Source organism: Chaetodon auriga, chromosome 12 (assembly GCF_051107435.1).
Source record: "Chaetodon auriga isolate fChaAug3 chromosome 12, fChaAug3.hap1, whole genome shotgun sequence".
In the NCBI taxonomy this organism is placed as follows: Eukaryota; Metazoa; Chordata; class Actinopteri; order Chaetodontiformes; family Chaetodontidae; genus Chaetodon; species Chaetodon auriga.
In genome coordinates, this window is record NC_135085.1 from 19,611,416 (window position 1) to 19,632,789 (window position 21,374).

Consider the following 21,374-nt stretch of genomic DNA (forward strand, 5'->3'; position numbering starts at 1 on the left):
GAGCTCAACGCAGCTGTTGGTGGTTGTAAATCAATTTGTAGAAAAAAAACAACAACCCTTAAATCTGCATATTCCTCCCATCGCCACAAAATTAGCTGCAAGCAACCGCTACGAATACACAAGCTGCTGCTGAACTGTTCGACAAAATAAACAGAAGACGGTGAACGTGGTCGAGATTTCAGACTGAATAAGAAAGAGGAAAACAAGGATACCTGTGGCAACAGATCACAACAGGTTTGTGGACCAGACCTTCTTCTTCTTCTTCATCTTCTTCTTTTTCTTCTTCTTATTGTAATTGTTGTGAATTTGGATGAAACCGCCCCATAGGATGGATTTTTCTGCAGAAAATGTGATGAACTTAAAGCTCCCATAGAGACTGAGAACGTTCTATAACTCATGAAGCCTTTCAGCTAAACTCAAAACTGCGTGGTGGTCAAGCTAAAAACAAGGCTGTTTATGTTCACATTTGGAAAGTTTACTTTTTTTGATACACAATGTTCCGGTCCAAAAGAGATGCATCTTACAGGAGAAAAAAAAAAAAAAAAAAAAAACATCCCCTGAAGGTCGCCTTTTAATATCTCCCAAACATCTCTGAAAGAATTATGTCATTTCAGCGACAGGATAAGGTTTTAGGTTGAGGATGAGGTTGTCTTACTCTCTGTCACTTGTTTTCTGGCTGCGCTGCGTGTGATGCTCAGCCCCGAGCTTACTGGCTCCACAAATACATAGTTTCAGTAATTTCCAAAAAAAACTTGGCACTGTCAAGGTGAGCAGAGGTGTCTCAAATAGGCACTATTTCCAGCCGCGGATTAACACACATTTGGGCTCGAGTGAGTATTTTCTGGCAGCAGGACGGTGTGGGATCCACTGAAAATAAACTACAGTTCCCATGTCGTTCTCGTTGTAATGAAGGATCATGTCACCCCGACAGCGCGGCTCACTGATGTGTTTTTAATGGGTTTCGGACAACAGAGGAGCTCCATGGGACGGAGGAATAAGCTACATCAGGCTTTGTGTTCACAGGCACTGCTTGTTAATAGGATCATATGCCATATGGTTTATTCAGTGCCATCTGATCATCAACTTTCCCCACAGGGATCCCCGTCTAGTAGCAATTTATTTCATCATTAACAGCATCTTGCATTATGAGCGTTTTATGACTTTATTTATGTATTTTAAATACAATCTGAGTACAGAGTATTTGACACCCAAAGATTGATAGCTTGGGACAAATGATGAACATCCATACCTCTGAAATTATGTTTATTCAGCAGACATTATAGAATGTTTGATAAAACATTTTTTGGCACAGTTGCTTAATGATAATAAGCTGTCCCGTTTCTGTGTGGTAATCTAAATAAATATGCAAAAACCATAATTTACTTCCCAAATAAATACAATAAAAACTACAATAAAAGATGCACCGCATCCACGCCGCACACTGCACCTCCTCAGGAAAAAACAAAAAACAAAAAAACACAACTTATTGTACGTCAGGCAAACAGTTGCGATGGGTTCAAACCAAATAAAGATCGTCGAACATGCTTCATAACTCACTTCAGCAGCTTATTCTGCCCTAAAACTCTACCAGGCAATAGAACTAGGAGGCATTTGATGGGCCAGTGAAAGGCTGTACTGTGGGCTTTGGATCAGAGAAAGTGGCAGAGTTTTACCGATGGATGCAAACACATTTCTGCATCCTGACTCTACCTCAGTTAGTTTTCTGTCAGCGAGAGGAAAAACAAAAGCGTTCCTCTCTTTCACACCTCAGATTAGCTACAACCTCTGAGCGTAAACGTCCACAACTTACACCCAGAGCCCATATTAATGAGGTTATATCACCTGGAACTTGAGACGTTTATGAATCAAAGTTGATGAATTCATGATGCACGTTGAATTGACTTTTGGCAATTCTTTGAGGAACATAATTCCAGATGATTATGGGCAATTGTAATATTAAGTTATTTGGGGAAAAGTATAAAAAAAAACAAGGTTTGAAATGATGATTTCTGTGTGTGTGATGAGAGCAGGTGGGATAAATTCTCATGTGGTTCTATTACTGTTAAAGTGAGGGAGCGTTTATGTGTTTTGAAATGGGTCCTCGTTGTTAATCTACACAACATCAATATACAAAACACAAGAATTAAAGGTGGGTATCAAACCTGGAGCTATATAAAAGGATCGTCAAATTCATATGAATAACATGTTCCTTTACCTGTGTAATAACACTGCAATCAGTAACAGTAGTGCATACAAGCAGGGAAATGGGTCACAAAGTCACCTGTGATAAATACAACTCAACACACCTTTAAAGTCAGTATCCCTTCTGCAGACAGCTGATCACCACAGATCAGCTTATGTCAATGCTTCGAACTATCCTGCACAGAGCTCAAAGTAAACATTGGTGCATCACATAGATTTAGGTTTTTGTTTTGTTTATGGCTTTGAAATGGATTTTTGAGCACTTCTTTTTGCCTGAAAGGTGATTTATTATCACCATTATCATCACGTGAGCTACAAGATTTGGAGTCCATGGATATGAAGTGTAGTAACAGCAATCATCTAGTCCACCATTGCTCATCTATGGCTTGTACTACTACTCAAATGTAACGTCACAAACATAATGCTGCTACATTGTTTGTTACACCACAGTTTACAGTGTTACTACACAGATAGAAAAGATAATAAAAACTTTTTTGGTATGAACAGTCATTTTCTGTGTCTCGTTACATGGAATCCACACAAACGCAGCACTCGCTGTCCATGTGATTTGTTTACAATGTGTATGGACAGACGCCAAAAGAAATAAAAAATCAAGTCTGCCTGTCACAGAAAAGGCCGCCGTGGAGCAGCCTGAAAAACGTTCCCATCTTTTCCTCCTTTCCTTGAGTTTATATTCCACAGTTTGTCTTTAACAGCATCCACGTTCAACTGTTCCAACAGAGGCTGAGAGCAGCAACAAGAGGTGACGAGTCCATTCCTCTGGGTCATACACACCCGCAGTTCTTCGCCGACACGTTCTGTACCGTGTGATAGCGACTGTTGTTGTCCAGGAAGGAGAAGTCCTTTTCGAAGGCGGTCGGCCGGCAGCAGGGCCCGTTGCTGACCTTGTCCTTGCGGCCCCTCTTCTTGAAGCCCGTCTGCATCATGTGCTTCATGGTGATGTCGTAGTTGTGCCGGTGGGCCGTGCACTTGCCGCTGCAGTAGCGCAGCAGCACCGTCTCGTCGCTGTCATAGCCGAGACCCAGTTCGCTCACGGTCAGCTCCAGCTCCCTCAAGGAGCAGGGCTTGGGCCTCCGGGCTCTTTTAGTCCTTCGGGCCTGCTTCTCACCCAGGCGCCGGCTCTTCCTCCTCTTCCTGTCGAGCAAGGTCCCGACCACATGCTGAAGCTCGCCCTCCGTGAAGCTCTGGAACATCATGGAAACTGACAGAGAGGAGATAGATCAACATTTACAGGCAGCTGGTAGGGGTGCTATCTGAGTTTTGTTTAATTTTGAATTCAGATAATAATCAGACATGGGAGTAGGACAGATGGTTCACAGAGATAGCACACTGAAGTCGGCAGGGTGATGAAAGTCACGCACAAAGAGAAGACCACAACTTTTTATCAGACACCACGACAGCTACAAACTAGTCTTATCTCAGTCTATATCACAGCATGTGTCAGAATTCCCTGAAGCCCTCTTAAGCTGATGAATGCCTCGGTGAGGCCATGTGGAACCAAAGGAAAGTGGGTGTATCATCCTTTCCTGAAAGTTATGGTGGTTCTATGGAGAGCCAGTGAACTATGATGTGCTAATTGACTGCAGATTATTGCGAGACATTACAACCTGCTCTGTAAACAACAGAGGCAGGTACTGAGTGTTCCCGTCTGAACCCCAGCACCTTTCACACGACACCTTATCTCAGACCAGACGAGGAAGGACGACGATAACAGTTTATCTTACACTCTGAGAGGAGGGAGTTCATGTCGTCGGCTGAGCGGGTTCTCCGATGAAGACCACCCATCTGCCGGGGCAACGCCGTCAACTCTGCTGATGACGACGGCGACGAGGCCTTGGATGTCGATTCTGATGATGAAGACCGTCTTGACGAGGACGCGTACGGATATTTCGCCTTAGGTCTGAACTGTCCGATAGAGGCCATGTTTCTAATGAGGAGGATGGACAGGGCTGCGCCACAGAGCACGAAGGCAAAAGTAGCACCTTTCCATAACTTCATCTTAGAACGTGGAGGAGCATTGAAACTCTGTCGGGAGAAACAGACAAACGTCAGACATGTTCAAACAGTCACACCTTCAAACACGTAAACCACCATGTCGACTTGTCACATTAAAGCCCAGAGAACAATGTAAAAATTGTTATTCTCTGTGCCATCGCATTTCTTTGACTCTTCCCTGAATCCGCTTCTCTCAACAGGGCTTTTATTTTACCGTCAGTTTACTTTTTCTGATTCTGCTGTCAGCTCATTTTCACTTTAAGTGGGTTCATGATCTGCGAGCTTGACATCACTTGCTGACACCTGAGAATGCAGTGTGTGTTTAATCGCTGCTGCCTGAAGAGGAAAAAACAAAACTGCGATTTCTTATTTGAGCTGAAGGCAGGTTGGATGAGTTTCTGCAACCCTTTGCCCTTTGAGTCTTCTTTAAAGTTTGTGTAACATATAAAAAAATACCTGATGTGGATGTGAACAGGAGCTTCTCCTCTTCATGTCTGAATGAAAAAACGTGTGTCTTTGCAGAGAGAAATGTTCCTGAAACATCCTATTTCAGATGCATTTCTTCGTTGACGGGAATCTCTAAACCACACCTATCTGCAGCAATGCTCTATATGGTGAGGCCTCCGTGAACGTGCGTCTGTACATCCCTTTATCTCCTACTGCCCCTCCCTTTCAATAGACACTGCACCACAGCAGCCACCACAGTCAAATTGGAGGAATCATACCTGATGTTCTCTCTTTCCTTAATGTCATGCCGCAGGTATTTGAGAAGTTTTACAAGCTTGCTTCTTTGTATTTTTCATATCATGTCACCAGCGAGCAGAGCATTTCCCCAGAGCCGGAAATGGTATACTGGCAGTGACTAACAACAAATCCAGACTGGCCTTACAAAGTGTTTCGCCAGACTGGATTCTGTAGAGTACATATACAGGCTGCTGCAGTGTTTACAATGGGACAAAATGGCACATGTCTTTGTCTAGTTTTGCAGAAAAACAGAAATCTGAAATAAACGACTTTGCACTTTCAGCATGTTTGTCCTGCAGATCTCATTAAACTCAAAAAGCTTCTGAAAAATAGTGGGAACATGTCGGTTTTGGTGGAAATTCACTTATTGTAGTGAAGTAGGTTAAACAAAAAAGAAGAACTATAGGCAAATTCAGGCAGTGCTCCGCTGTGGCTGTTCGGGACACCGCAGAGGGGAAAATACAAAGAAGCTGCCTGCATGAGCTGCAGCGGGATAAACAGCGTGTAAACAGGTATAACCAGTCCTATCAGTCACGGTTTGACTCATCACTCATAATTCCATATGGGTTTGACATGGTAAGCAGCCTCTGCACAATGAAGGGGTAGAATGGTATTTATGTGAAAGTCAAACATTTCAGCCAGCAACCTCATTTGACACAGTAAATCAAATGAGGAGCTGCAGCGGCTGCAGAACGTTACCCGATGCCCGGCTATACGTCTGACTTTCACTGTTTAATCATCAGACTTGATAGATAGACGCCTCACGGAAAGTCTCATTTTGTTTCTGTTGGTTCAACACCAACTCCTTACAGCAGAGCCGCCTCATGCTCCATCTCTACATATGATGCATTTTCAATTAAAAAAGAGCCGGTTTGATCTGATGTATGGCAGAGGATGAGATCAGTGTTTTCTTACACTATTAATAGGTCAGGCCAGGACAATTACTCAGCCTCGGAGTTAGCCGTTTCACACAGCCGCGATACATCAACGCCTGCGGCCTGTTCGCTCTGCAGCTCATCTTAATAAAACAATTAACTAGTAAAACACAGACAAGTCCTCAGCCTCAGTCGCTGATGCTGGACGAAGCCTGGTCGTCAAACATTGATCTCATGTCCTTGAGGACACTTTGATTGTCATAATTGCTCCACTCAGAAACACATTAGTCCCATCTGCAGTCGATTGCCGCCAATAAAAGTGCCAAGGAGCATTCTGCAGCTTGTTCAGATGGTCACGGATGATTAATCAGAACAGAAATTTAATATCTACCACTGGCCCCCGCTGTCATGGACATAAATATACAGACATTGATGGAGGAAGAGGCACCAGTGTTTTCTTAGGTGAGCAACGGAAAGACATGAGTGAGTGGTCCATTTCCTGAAAGGACAAATGCTGCTGTTTTCCAGCAAACAGAGAAGAGCAACAAGGCAGAGGATACAGCAGAACCCCAGAGGACTCTCCAGCAGAAGGAAAAGCCATCCTCAAACTGAGACATAAAAGTGCAGATGAGTCACAAAGACAACTAAAACAGCTCCCACACAGACGCAGCACGTCGGGCCCAAAGCATCAGCGACGATGTGCCCGTGCACGCTCCGAGATAAGGCCGGATGGACGTGTGAGGCCCAAAGCAAACGCAGAGGATCATCCATTCACAAGGAGAACAGACAAACTCTGCACGCATGAAAGTTCTCATTAGGATTTTGTGTTTCTAGTGGGAGTGAATCTGCGGTATGTGAAGAAATAGCACACCTGATGTTTGCTGTCAGCCATATGTCACCTGAAAAGCTACCAGCAGAGTGAAAACACTCCCAGAGGATCATTAACATGTTTGAGGCAAACCATGAAAGTGAAGTGCGAAGCCAAGAATTCCTCAGTCTGTCAAAGCCATTCCTGAGACATTATGCATTCCCCAACGCATGCAGCGTACACTGCAGCGGTCCTCAACCCTCAACCGAGCTCTTGTTGTGACTCAAAGATCGCATTATTTCAAAAGACACAATAAAATTGATGTTTTCGAGGAATAATTGGGTCAGTGGCCATGGCGCTGCTAAGCTGGCGGTAATGTAATTACAGCAGCATGGGCACTCGTGTCCTCCCCTCCCTCCCGTGCCAGAAGGAGAAGCTCAACAGAATACCACAGCCCGTGGAAGATGAACTAGAGATCTGTCAAAATGGGGATAAGGGGCGTCTGTGGTTCACACTTCTGAATGAAGCCGGCAGACAGGGGATGCCTTCTTGTCAGCTCGCTTGGATCTTGACCAGTGTGACATGATTGCAGCGAGAGAAGATCATAGAGAGGAATGAATGAATGAATGAATGAAGAGGCTTCTTTGTGCTGGGAAAAAAAAAAAAAAGCAGATACCAACTTTTATGCCTCACCACTCTGTAGAATTCGCTCCTATACATTCCCGAAACACAGCCTGTTGTGTCTCACTCACTTTCCCTCCCTCTGACTCACATACCATAAACACACACATGCAGCAATTGCGTGGTTTCGCTTTTCCCAAATGGTATGACACCGGCTTGTGTGGAAATTGAGACAAAGTCTAACCTTCCCTTCTTGTCCAGACACCCATTTCGCTTCCAGGGCGCACACGCACTCCCAGCAGCACCATCACATAACACTAGATAATCCATCTTACATAATACAGCAGCTTCTTGATATCTAGAAATGTCCACAGGTCTACGCATTGTGTGTTTGCCACTGCACAACCTGAGGCCTCTACCTGCAGAACATTATAACCACGCTGTGTGTTTCCAATTCAGCTCCACCCATGTGACTGCTGCCTCTGCGCTACCCTGAACACACCCCATAAATACCTGCACTGAAAAGATAACAGAGGAGCATAACAAACAGCGGGAAAGGCACCTACTGTGTTGTTGCAAGGAAACAACGTGCTTTAGGGAGTCCTGGAGAGGCATTGTCTTGGCTTTTCCCTCTTAAGTGAGCATCAGGAGGCCTGGGGACAGCTAGAGAGTGCTCGGGGAGGTAATAGGGACATATTCCAAAGATCAGGGCGGGATTAGCACTAATGCCTGCCGGCTTTATCTGCAGTCACGTGGGTTAACACCTGGCTGCAGTGTTGGTGGCGGAGGCTGGTTCTTGTTGTATGTGTGCGTGTGTGTGTGTGTGCGTCTGTGTTAATCCATCAGACACCTCTAACTCAGGGGTTAGGCCAGCAAGCAGGGCCCACAGAGAGCGCCAGCAGGCCCTGCTTCTTCTTCTTCTTCCTCTCCTTCTTCTTCTAAAACCTGTCCTGCTTTCAGTGAAAATAATGAAGAAGAAAAGTGACGAGCACAGTTCGTTAGATCTGTTGTGTTGGCACAAGGGTGGGCCAAAAGGCTGTAAAATAAAGTGGATGTTCTGAGCCAGGATTGGCTGTTCTAAATCCAGCCTCGGTTCTAATGCAACTGAAAAAGGCTTAGGTTAGACTGTGCTGTAATTTTGCTGGGCAACCGCTTGTGTTGGCTCACGCTCTGTCACTCGGTAACCATAGGATAATTAAAACAAGCCTGTTCCTTGTTAGTGGAAAAGCTGCCGTTCGTTATTGAGGATCAAATGCTGAAAGGGGAAAACATGTGTGGGTCACGCCAGAGAAACTGATCATTTTTACGCTCGCTCTACAAACACGACTCCTGCATCCCTTTGATGGGCCGGATGTGGGTGAGTGGTCAAAAAGGTTTGATTTTGGAAGCCAAACAAGTCACAGATTTACACAGATTAATCCAGTGACCTAACAGCCCAACGCAAAATCTCACAACTCAGACCTGTTGCTGTTAGGGTGGGGATAATGAGGTGTGAGGGGAAGATACTCTTATAGATGCACCGTTAACACCTGTCCCAATTTGTCTGCTCCTTTCTATTACTGGCAGCGTTTAGTCAAGATTTAGTCCTGACATGCATTTAAATAGCCTTTCGAACAGACAAAGAGGTTACATGAGGCTTGGCAGGCTAACGCCACCTTGCCTCATCATTTTTGAGTGAGCGGCGAGGAAGATCGATGTTTTCTCAGCTACTTCATAAAGAAGAGTCTGGGCTGCTATAGCGCCTGCTAATCTGTCTATGCCAGATCCTCTTTTAACACAACAGCATAGCCTCTAAACCCATGTTAAACATGTTGATGTTGCTGTTACAAAAGGCTGACGGCCATCTGGCACACGCTGAATACCACTTTCAGATATGACCCACGCGAGCAAGCACAAGCAAGTACAAACATCTCAGATATGATATTTTACGTCTTTATAAGGCTGTGCTCTCCTCAAACGACCATTAATTATTTGCATGCACGCTGTATATGTGACGACAGAAATATGCTGATGAGACGATGAGGAGCGGTGCATCAGTTCAGCCTCCCCTTCAGTTTCCTGCAGTTATGACCGGCTTTGGCAGGCTATGAAAGTTGAACAGCTCAATTGACTTCAGGCTTAACCTCTATCCGGCCTCTTGGGGCTCTGCTAGACACAGCATAATCTCTATATATGATATGGGCTTAGTGAGAACGGATCATCACTTCAGTAAAATGCCCATAGTGTAAATCATCAAGTTTGCTCCATTCTATTTTGAGATGACAATTTTACCTATTTTAACCCTTCTCATTTAAATGATTAAAGGCGCAGCTCTGCAAAAAAAGAAAAAAAAAATCCATCTCTAAAATGCTGAACAAAGAGAAACATAATGATCCGAATTCTAAAAGCAGTGCTCCAATTTTTGGGAAAGGAAAGCCAGAAAGCTTGGAGAGCAATTATGCATGACAATGAAGCAAACCACCCTGCTGGATAAGGAGAGGAAAAGAAAATATTCCTCCCTGACCAAACAAACTTGTCTGCATGGTGAGAGACTGCTGAAATTCTGCAAGAATATAATAATTCTTTTTCTTTCCTACACAGTGGCATGGCCCTTGTAATCAGTGGTTACCGCTCTGCAAACATTTCGTGACAGGCCCCTGTGCACTATTGACATGTGCCTCCAGCAAGGACCGCTTGTTGATACAGATAATCCAGCGTGTGTTTTCTGCCACTCAAGCACTTGGTGAGGCATCCCTGTCAGCGGCACCTAACGCCTTCCCCATAAGCTGCCGGCTTAAACTAACAAAAGAAGATGCGGTGTCCTTACCGTTCGGCCGGCTAATCCAGACTTAGCTGCGTGGCGTCGTCTTCAGCTGACCTCCACAGGCAAGTGCTGGCTGGGTAAGTCCATCATCATCACAGGCGAGAGGCGAGGGCAGGACTCCTGCTTGTTCCCTTGAAAATCATCACAACTCCCTGCAAGTAGGAGAGGTGTCCTGACTTGATTCAGGTCCAGGCTGTATTATTCTTTTATCATATTTGCACTTCCATAGAACTCTTTTAGGTTGCAAAGATCAAGATCAGTTTTCCCCTGAATGTAAGTGTGCACCTCATGGCACTCAAGGCGATCCATTCAAAAAGAGGAGAGCTGTGTGTTTAGAAAAGTCCCTGACTTGGTTTCTTGTTCACTTCACAAAACTTCTTCCATCATGCTTCTCCATGTGGACTGTCTGGTCCCCCTTTCTGCACAAACCTGAACCTGAAACAGAGGAACAGAGCAAGACAGAGGTGCAGTGTCATGTCATAAACAGATCTTACAGATACCTTAACTTTTATTCCATCTGTTGTCAAACTGCTTCCACTTCAAGGTATTTTATCTCCATGCAGCAGCACTGTTGGAAAGCTAATCCACATCTCCTTACCCTCTTTCCAGCAGCAGGTCTTCTCTTTAGCTCCAAGGAGGGCAACTCTGCGGGTTGAGAAGATGGGTTAGCTTTGGTGAGGAGGGAGAACGTGGTTACCGTAAGCGGAGCAGAGTGCTCCTCTGATGCCTCTGCCTGCCTCCCCCCCTCAACTGTTGCTCCTCCTCCTCCATAGTTGTGCTTGTGGGCCGAGTCGGATTACTCCTGACATGATAATCTCCCTGGCTCTAGCTCCAGGAGCACTAAAGGATGCTTTGGCCTGAGCAAGGGCTTACATTTACCTTCTGCCGCAAGAGAGTCTACCATCTTAAGTGGGTGAGCGGTAATAACCTCAATTGGGCAGATCAGTGCAGTCAGAGGGGTCTGGAGAAGCAAGTGTCTTTCAATCTTTTAGGGGGAATTAAGAAAGTTCACAATTGGTTTAAAAGGTGCTAAGACAACACTAACCCCGGTTAAATGGAATTATCACAGCAGAGGTATTTCATGATGATTCAATGTACAGTTGGCTGGAGATAAAAGCAGGGCTGTTGTTGTTGAGAATCTCACGTTCACGTCTCCTCCAATACAAACCAGTTTTTTAGCCCTTGAGCTTCGAGCAGCAAATGAGGAGCAGATGGCTGTGCTTTTGGAAGGTATCAGGCGCTCCAGACTGCAATCTAAATAAATACCCCATCCACGGAGGAAATGCGTCAGGTGTGCGGGGTCGGTGGCGTATAAACAAAGGCCAAGCAGCTCGGAGAGGAGTGAAGTGATGCATGAGGGGGAGAGATGCTCTCTTACAGGTGTTGTTCGAGAGCATAAACCAGTCACATAAGTCTACATGCAGATCTGAGCAGAATTGATGGTCTGTCGCCAAGGATGTTGAAAGAAAGCTGCCATTTCCTTGTAATAAAGTCAGGGTAACAACAGGAAACAAATTATTTGCTAACAAATATCTCATTCTAATCCCGTGAGTCATTCTCGTAGCCGCGGGCCAAATTATACACAAATCACGCTTTGCAAAGTTCCACTAGCGAGGCGGAGATGTGGCCCAGCGCTAACTTTCAAGGACTTACAACTTCCTCTTTGTCGACTGCGAGGAAAAAGGGGAAAACCAAAGGAGTCTTTACTCAAGCTTTGTCTCATACCAGATATGTGTACTGATGGATATTCTGAGCTTGTTATCTCAGTGACCTAAGGTGTAGATTTCATGTAAAATCCAGAGTGAGTCCAACACAAACTCTCCTTTTCACTTTAACTTTAACCCTTCAGCGCTGACCTGAAGGTTAACTGCACCACAAATCAAGAGAGGATTGATGCTCTTCTGCACGCTGAGAATATTTTGGTGATAGTAAGCAGGTGCAAAATCATCCAGATCCTCTCTCCAAAAAAATAAAAAAAAATAAGAAAACATGAGACTTATTACAACTAACTTGTTTGACATGCACCTCAATTACTGGCCCGAGAAGCATACGTAAATACATAATGACTCCCAGTTAGCAGGAATATCGTGCTTTTCTACCCTTGAAAAGGAGCAATCAGCACAAAAACATTTCCTGACATGAGGCATGAACATTTCAGCTTTATACATATTGTTCACAGATGTGTAAAGTTTCACAGACCAGCCTCCGCTGCAATAAAAGCCCAACAGCTGTTAATTGCTAAATCAAGTCAGAGACAATAAGAGTGAAACATTGATCTGTATACACTGCAAAGCCTCACTCAGCAGCTCAGATTACATTAGTCATGAAGACAGTCTGACATCCAGTATATACAAGAGAAAAAAAACAACAAAGCGTGTTTCCAATTTCAATATGATAGAATCCCATACACTTCGGATTGAGTCTTTTCCACTGGGTGTGGATGGGTGAAGAAACACATTTTGTTTAGCTTTGGGCAAGATTTTAAGGAAGCCCTCAATCAGTAACACTATAAACACACCATTCCAGTGGAGGTGTCATTAGAAAGGCTGGAAATAAGGCTCAAATGTTGCTACTACTCTCCTCTTGCGCAACATGTGGTTTGATGATTGGACAAGTAGCCTTCAGCCAAATGTCATCTCAGTGAGTGGAAAACTACTTTTTAGAGAACCAAAATCTAAACAGGCATTTGTGAAAAAGATGCAGCGAGACAATGAAGGCTTTCTCTGAGCATTTCATGTTGAAAGACAGCACCTCTTTCCAGAAGGAAAGTGGTAACAAGGTAAATTCATCCTGCCCCAAGAACAAATATACACTGCAATTTGCAGTTGTGACCAGAAGCACTGAGGCCCCGGGGGTGCAGAGGCCACTGGCGTCTCGAGAGGAGCCTGTGAGGACTGTGAGACTTTTACTTCAGCACCTAAACACCTCAGTCTGTGTAACAATTTACATAACCATTTACATGCATTGCAGCATATTTTCTTCCTACACAACTGCAGCTTGTCAAGTGGGATGAAGTTAGTGTTTAAAATAACACAGTTGAGAACACAGCTAAATGCTGCCCCCATCTGTCAGTGCTTTGCAACTACATATAGCCCAAGATAAAAAAAAAAAAAAAAAAAAAAAGCTCTCACTACAGGGAGAAACCAAAACTTATATAAATTTTATTTATTAGCTTCATCAGCTTTTAAATCTTTATGGTGTGTTGCTGCTTCATAAATGTGCCAGTGTTATTCAGCACAGGTGGTGTTACTCCATGCAAGAGAGAGCTGGATCTCCGCAGCGGTGCCCTTCTGCTGTGAAAGCCCTTGGTGCCATCAGGGCCGAAGGGCTGATGCTGCACTCTTTGCACCAAGCAGAGCGCGTTCAGGTGCCCTGCCACCTTGAGGTTTAATGCACTGGCTGCAAATTTGCGCCTGAGTACCCAGGGGCTCTGAGAATTACCTTTATCACAGTCTCCAGAGCACCAGCTCGTCCTAATGTACCTCTGCTTCGAACCAGAGAGGAGCTGGCCGGAACAGCTGGTGAAGATGTGCTCAGAGGCTCTTTGGATGGGGTTATCCCAGGACTCCCGGGGCTGAGGTGTGTCTGGAGTCTTGTCAGAAACTTTAACCGGTGAAGAGGGTTCCACCTGGGCTGAATCCCCCGAGGTTTCATGGGGATTTTCCTCGGATTTTCCAGGAAGATCGTGGTTATCTTCCTCCGGTGGTTCCTCCTCGGTGACGGGGTGCACTGACTCGAAGCCCAAAGGTTCCACACGCATGCCCTCACCATCAGACCTCTGCTCCTCTGCTTTCAGCGCACTGTAGGCCCTCCGAGCTGCCTCCAAATGATCAAACTTCACCACTGCACACAAATGTTGGCCAAGCTTTTTGTGACGCTTGGCATAGCACTGCAGCTCCCTGGGAAGCTCTTTGCCAGGGTGCAGGATCCAGGCTGAGGCGATGCCGCCGTGAGCGCTGAACTTCTGGAGGATCCTCTCTGAGAGCGAAAGTCGCTCCGGGCCTTCTTCGGTTTTCTCCGCAGAAATGTTCGAGGCGAGGAGGAGCTTGGTCGTGGGGGAGCACAGCAGCCATTTGGGAAGCGGCTCTAGCCGCCTCACTTTGGTGCATTCATCGTTCACCTCCAGGACTTTTGAGTTCTCTGCTGCCGCTAGAGTCACGAACCAGTTTGTGGTCAGAACCTTTATCTGCGACAAACAGTGGCAACTTCAGCTTTGTTTGCATTTTACTGGGCTCTTTCTGTTCAAACTGGTGGAATGTACACAGAAAGCAGACTTTTTTTTTTTTACCTTTTTCAAACAAGTGAGGAGCTTGAGACTGACGTAGCCCTGCTTGTTCCTCTGCACGTTTCAGCAGAAAGCTGTCTTTTGCCAGGTGGCTGTCGGAGAACAAATCCTCCAACTGGGCTTTAATCTTCAAGCAGAGCAACTCACCTTCACGGTCTTCTTCATCTTGGGCAGATTGTGCATCATGTCTACAAGAACACATGACTCAGCATCATGATTTCTGCAGTGTAGATTAGTCAGCCATATGTTTTCAATGTTCTTACCCAGTGGGATTACTCATTGTATCTCCTATGGATCGGTCACTGAGCTGCACTGTAGTTTGGGCTGTTTCTTAGAAAAGACAGATGTGAAGGAAAAGCAGCAGGCTACACAGAGTTAATACTACTGACTGAAGAAAAACACACACCTGGATACAGTTCATACAACCACAATTATGTCAGCTGCTTCTGTGGGATCCAAAACAAAATTTTGTAAAATGCTGAAAGCAAAATTCCACATTACGCAGCACCACCTCCATCAGTACTAATATCTCAAAACGCATATTTGAAAAAGAACGTGCACAAACTATTAGATGTCATGAACAGAATGTTACGGCTGCTGAGACTAAGACCCACTCTGCACAACACAGATGACAGCAGTGTATCAGTATTATCATCATAACACAACAGAGCATCACCATTAAAGGCGTGAACTACTGCAGCTAAGTGCACAATCTAAATTATGATATTGCTGAATCCCAAACACACACTATAAAGCAGGACATAAGCACAAACCAGCAGCAGAAATCAGCCTTTAAATCCAGCTTTACATCCTGTGAGTGAGCTTTTGTCTTGAAATAATTCAGCGTGTTTCTGCTACTGCGTGAATCATTCCCACATGTCGAAATCAACAACAAATCATTTGCATGAGAATATGTTTGTTTTTTTCCATATGTTCCAGTCATTACACACAGGATAAATACACAAACCCAAACCTTTGCAGGCTTTTCCACAGACACAGATTCCCAACTTCTTTTTTTTTTTTTTATGGTTATGTGACATGAAGAGGCAGTGATTTAGCAGGCTGTGTGGGCTGCTGGTGAGCGAGCTGCAGTGAGTGAGGGGACTGGAGATGAAGTCTCGCTTCGAAGGAAAAATAGCTGATCAAAAAAAAAAAATCAAAGCACCTGAAAACTTTTTATCTCTGTAAGATGAAATATTTGGGATAAAATAAGCAGGCACGTTAAAATGAGCTAAAGTCATCTGTAATTATGAGCACATCTGCTTCATCAGAGCGGCGCGGGCGTGGTTTGATCTGGTTCGATCCAACAACTGTCACCACATGAAGCCCTTAAACGCTCCTCATTCGCTTCATCACTGGATGAGAAACACTACAGCAGTATTTAACTCCACAGCGAGTGCGTCCTCGCCGTCAGGTGAAGTGTTACATGGCTGTGATTTTCCCATCCACATAACAGGATTACATTGCATTGTGGGATTGCGAGCAGAAAGTGGTGTAGAAGCCTTGGATGCTACTTTTTTGAGGGCGCTGTGCGGTGCATGAATGACAGCAAGAACGGGGACATTTGACTAAAATGGAGGTAAATGAGGCGTGATGTTGAAAATGTGTCTCAGCCAGCGACCGCGTGGGCGTGATTTGATCAGATTTGATTGACAGTGTCTCCATGGCAACATAAGTAAACAATCCGACAACTAGATCAGATTTTGCTTCTTTAACTGTTAAATTCTGATTGGTCTACACAAGTATGTGACATCATCTTTCTCCAACAGAGCCCCGCCCACCTCAAACCAGGCAGAAGAGCAAAGAGACAGAACAGAACCACAGGAAATAATTAGTGATGAGCTGGTGACAAACTTGAGGTGGTGGATGTATTTCAGACACTCACATTGAACATTATGGAGCAATCATTAGAAAAGCCTTTACACGTGATAACGAACTACAATGACTGTGGTGTTATTCTTGGGCAGAATAATGGGCAACATCTCTGGAAAGGGGAGATAAAGCTTCCCGGTTGACCATAAAGGTGAAGATAAAAGGCGTAAACTTGTCCTATTAAGGATTCATCAGTTAAAAATTTAACAATGCACAACAACAGGATGAAGAAACGAAGCGTCACAAACCGGAATTTGTACAAAAACCCAATTATTTAACTTTATTAACATCAATGTTTTTTCTTTTTCATCAACAGTTTCTTTTTAAATTCCAGTTCTTTATCAACAAATAGAAAACAGACTGTGTGTACAACAGATCGAACCCCTACAGCACTAAGCATTCACAAGGTAAAAATGAACATTTTAGTTTTTCGCCAGCGTTTTCAAGTCCCCCCTCCCTCCCACCGCCGCCGCCGCCGCCGCCGCCGTTGTCGGACCGGACGCTCCCCTCCTGCGGCTCGTGTGGGAGAAGACGTGTGCTTGAGTGGTGCGATGGCCCGCGCTGAGTGAGGAGTCGTCCGTTTGGATGGGTGGGGTGGGGGGTTGTGCTGTTTTTCCTCAGTCAGACGGACAACCAGCTGTCGAAGTTAACATTGGTAGTACAGTAGATACAACGGTGTTTCCATTAATACACACTCTAGGACAGCAGGCTCTCTGCAGTCTCTAGGGTTGGTAGATCAGCAGAATGAATCCTTTTTAACAATATACCTTTGAAGCTGTGTATATATCTATGTGTAATTGTACATATATATAATCAATCATAATTATATATATATATATATTTATAGTTCTATTTCTGTATAAAATAATATCAGGTTTCAGTCCAAAGGGCTGAGTCTCTCTCCCTCTGGTAGGAATGGTTGATTCTGTACAGGTGCCAGGCTCTGCTCCTCGGCCCTTGCGAACCACTTCCGCTCCTTTCGGCCTCGTGCGGTTCAACTCCAGCGAGCCGACCGGGCTAATGGGCAGTGAGGAGATGGGAGGGACTTGAAGAGCAACAATATTCAGAGATCAGGGAGTTTCTTTTCTGTCAACTACCCTTTGGGTATAAAAGTCTGTTTTCCTCAGGTAAGTTCTCCGCTGTGGAGCATGAAGGCCTCAATGCCATAGGCTTCTGATGAAAAACGAAAGGAAACGAGTAACATAGAAATCATGTGCTTTCCATTTCTGTACACCTCTGATTTAGTCTCTTGTTAGCTAATTCACTTCTTGTTTTATATCTAGCTACCATGTTTACAGAAGGACAAACTTTAGCAAGTGTGTGCTCTGAAATCCGTTTTCTCAAAGTTGATTTTTTTTTTCTTTTGTTTCGTCGAAAACAGCACGTGAAAAGGCATTTTTTTGACTTATTGAACTGAGTAAGACCAAACACAACGTTTATGACGCATAATATGAATAAAACAATAATATCACGTGACAAAAGAAATCTGACAGCAGCTCAGAGAACAGTGGTCCTCCTGTATTAGTATCTAGGAACGTGTTAAAAATACATGTCCCTTGTGCTAAAGTACCCTAAAATAAAAATATAAAATAAAAAAAAAAGTACCGATTATGAAAATAATGCGCGCCCCAGGCTGGGCAGTTTAAGACAGAAGAAATGTCTGATGTTAAAATGATTATTCAAAACAACATATACGCTAAACAATAACATTTAACATGATGAATCATAATATTGACAATAAAATTAACAGAAAAGCAGAGAGAACGCTCTCTTAGTGCTACCAGTAGCCTTTGACAATCAGGGAGGTTTGGCTTGGACAGAGCAGAGAGGCGAGCGGCCCGTCTGCGCTGTCGCTTCTGTACAAGAGTTGTCATATTTGTCATAGTCACTGTAATGTTCCTGTTGTTATTCTTAAAGCAAAATCTCATGTGGTTGGTTAAGTCGGCATGGATCTCTGTGATTGGTTGAACCCGTCGCCGGGTCTGCAAGCGCGTCCCTTTCTCCTCCCCCCCGGTAGCTGCGGGGGGGGGGGTCGGGTTTTAGGGGGTCAAGTGAGTGGATGGCGGCTGAGATGGGACACTTGGCACACTCCTGAGAGGTCTGACCAGGGAGGCTGCTCGGCGGGAGTGGTTATGTTGCATAGTGGTCAAAGCTCCCCAGGTACTCCAACGCTGCCCTGTAGCACAACTGGTACTGGTCCTGCAGAGAGGAGGGAGAGGCAGAACCTCGGTGAGACGGTGGAACATCACAGCTCAGACCTGTGACTCGGACTTCCAGTCTGTTCTCTGCACATCTGTCCTGAAGAGGGACCCCTTCTTATACTCCTTCCCCTGTTCAAGGGTTTTTTTTTTTTTTTTTTGGGGGGGTGTTTTCCATTAGCTGTTTTAGGATGCAGAGCGTGTTGTGTGCTGTTGCTGATTGCTAAAGTGCACCAAAGTAATAAAGTGAGTCTCCTCTAAAGCTATAGCTGGCTGTGTTTTAGGGCACAGCTAATAGGGATCCTCACAGATAAACAAATGTAGCTGCAGTAATTAGGAGTGTTTGCACTAGAGGCGCTAATGAAACGACAGCTTTCTGTGTCACGGTAATCGAACTTTTTTTTTTTTTTTTTTAATCTAAAGTGTTTATGTACTCATTTAAATTCACACCATGACTTCCTCAGTATGTTTTTAAGATGCTCTGCTTGTTTGATGTATTATGTGTTGACACCGGACCTCGGTGGGAGCACCGGCTCAGTCTACGGTGAGATTTCTGAAGCACCTCTAAAATCTCCATCAAAGACGAAGTCAAAAAAAGGACATTCAGATAACATCAAGTTTTTGTTAAAATATACGGCTCTGACTTTGGAACACCGTCCTGTCGCTGTGTATCAGTCTGCTCTTACCTCGGTCTGCACCATGGCAGGCCGCTGGGTGCGAAGCGTCTTCACTGTCTGGAAGAGGTCGACCACTCCTTCGTACCTCATCCTCTCCAGCACAATGCTGAGGGTGATGAAGACTCCGGTCCTGCCCACCCCGGCACTGAGGAGCGCGCGCACACACACACGCACACACACACACACACACACACACAGACAGTTTTATTACCTCTCCTGTCTAAGGCTCATAAACTCTTTACTGTTCAAAATTCGGGAATTAAAGCTCATTGTACTTTGGAAACTCACATCAGGTGCTCTGAATAAAAAAGCCTGACCAGACTGCGGTTTTATGAAAAAATGTGTGTGTGACCTGTGCGCATGTGACATGAATTATAATGCCTATTTTGGTTTCTTTTGTTCTTATAATGCACTGTATAAATAATACACCCCAATAGCACCACAAACTAAAGCCTCCTGAATTACCATAAAGATGAATAAATGCCTCTTTAAAAGATTTTCAACACAAAATCAACACTATAACCTTCATGAAGGCAGGACTTATGCAGACCTGAGACACTATTTTCATTACTTGTACCTAATAAATTAACAACTGAGTGCAATTTGTAGAAATTAGAACATTTCAGAACAGCATTTAAATATGATTTTCCACACTCGGTGATCTAAAAGTGTTAAAGGTGGAGTTAAAGTGCAGTGAAATCTGAAATATGGTACAAACCGCCATCATGATCTCAACTGCTTGTATTTTGTGTGTACTGAACACAGTTTATGTGCCATTTGCAGACATGTACAAAGCTCCGAAGCAGCAGCTTCCTTCCTGCCTGCAGATTTGTCTTAATTTTCAGATTGATCGGAGCCACTTTTCCTCCTTACCTGCAGTGTACAGTGATTGGTCCATCCTGTCCGAACTGTTCCTTGGTTTTGTGCACTTGTCCGATGAAATCAATGAAGCCTTCTCCAGTTTTTGGCACTCCTTGCTCGGGCCAGTCAGTGAACTGGAACTGGCGGATTGTTCTGGACTGGCCGTCCTGAGGGGCAGCAAATAAGGAGTTTAATCAGGTTTAAGAGGCACGCTGCAGTGACGGATAGAGAGACTGACATGCGACGTATATTTTGTGCATAAGCCTTCTCTGATGCTTTAAATCACCTCTATGAGCACATAACCCTCTGCAGCTTGTGCTTCACACATCTCTCTCTTTGTGGCCCTCGCTTTGAAAAACACAGCTCAGCTTCTCAGTCGAGGTCCATGAGAAGCGTAACCCTGCTGGTTTTCACTGCAGCCGACTCATTATCTAATTTACACCTGGGACGCAATATGAATAAAAGTGACGACCCGGTTTGAGGAGGACGCCAGTGGGGATGAGGCACTCGAGGACCAGGACCGACAAACACTCAGCTGCAACATGGAGTCACACATTTGGCAGCACAGTGGTGTCAGCATGTGTGAATTAATTTTATTTTTTTGCATGGAAGGAGTTTATTTCCAATCTACGTCTCTTTCAATGCACATACTGTATGTATGTGAAAGAAGGGGTGGATGTGGGATTAGAGTGCTGCTGTGCTGTGGGCACTCTCATGACAGTAAAGTATATTTATAGCCCATTGAAACTACTGCATCACAGGGAGTTGAAGAACTGGCCCTCGGGGATTGGAGGCTATGCTTTTCATGTATTTTCACAGTGATCTCGAAACACACACACACACACACACACACACACACACACACACACACACACACACACAATCCATAGAGCAAGCATACTGCTACTAAATCCGGGTAAACATGTTTGATGGTGCATTCACTTGATGTCAACCTGTCAGGAGAAATAACACGGGATGCGTTCTGATCATCTCTACCTTGAAATCACAGTCGGTATAATTCTTAACACTTAGCGCGACTGTCAGCATCTGTATGAAAACCTAAAATTAAGATGGATTTGGGTTGGATGGTTGTATTTGTGTAAAATGCCAATCAATCCTCACCCCTCCCCCCACACCCCCACACCCCCAACGCCCCACCAAGATATATATACACACACATAAACACACAAGAACACACACGAGGGCACAGACACGGTGAACGCAGCGTACCCTGGCATCTGTGACTTTGAACTCTCTGAGGATGTACTGGGGCATGTTGTACTCAGCCATTGGATCCACCACAAAGTACTGGTACCTGGCTGAACGCTCCGCTGGCCAGTACTGATGGCACTTCTCCTGCAAAAGAAGAGGGAGGGAAAATTTTAGGCACCTACATTTTGAAGAATCTTTTT

At 44.6% G+C, this 21,374-nt stretch overlaps 2 protein-coding genes and 1 pseudogene across 14 annotated transcripts in view; all 3 read right to left on the reverse strand.

Annotated features, from left to right (window-relative positions):
* Positions 1–1,246: 1,246 nt before the first annotated feature.
* Positions 1,247–10,786, reverse strand: LOC143328868 (neurturin). The gene is made up of 4 exons (XM_076744285.1): positions 10,668–10,786; positions 10,073–10,504; positions 3,948–4,248; positions 1,247–3,424 (listed from the first exon to the last, which is right to left on the reverse strand). Exons 3-4 carry the CDS (start codon positions 4,219–4,221, stop codon positions 2,988–2,990), a joined length of 711 nt encoding a protein of 236 aa, XP_076600400.1. The 5' UTR covers positions 4,222–4,248; positions 10,073–10,504; positions 10,668–10,786; the 3' UTR covers positions 1,247–2,987.
* A 2,467-nt stretch (positions 10,787–13,253) lies between these two features.
* Positions 13,254–14,634, reverse strand: LOC143329268 (la-related protein 6-like; annotated as a pseudogene).
* Positions 14,635–16,208: 1,574 nt separating this feature from the next.
* ptprfb (protein tyrosine phosphatase receptor type Fb) overlaps positions 16,209–21,374 on the reverse strand; it is a 163,311-nt gene continuing 158,145 nt past the window's right edge. For 4 of the 13 annotated variants that reach the window (XM_076744635.1, XM_076744637.1, XM_076744633.1 and 1 more), the window contains 4 exons: positions 21,193–21,318; positions 19,975–20,129; positions 19,111–19,246; positions 16,209–18,425 (listed from right to left, as the gene is read on the reverse strand). In XM_076744635.1, the coding sequence (XP_076600750.1) occupies positions 18,357–18,425; positions 19,111–19,246; positions 19,975–20,129; positions 21,193–21,318 (486 nt within the window). In that variant the 3' untranslated portion in view covers positions 16,209–18,356. The remainder of the gene's footprint in view (positions 18,426–19,110; positions 19,247–19,974; positions 20,130–21,192; positions 21,319–21,374) is intronic. The other 9 variants (XM_076744645.1, XM_076744638.1, XM_076744639.1 and 6 more) reach the window with 3 other exon arrangements.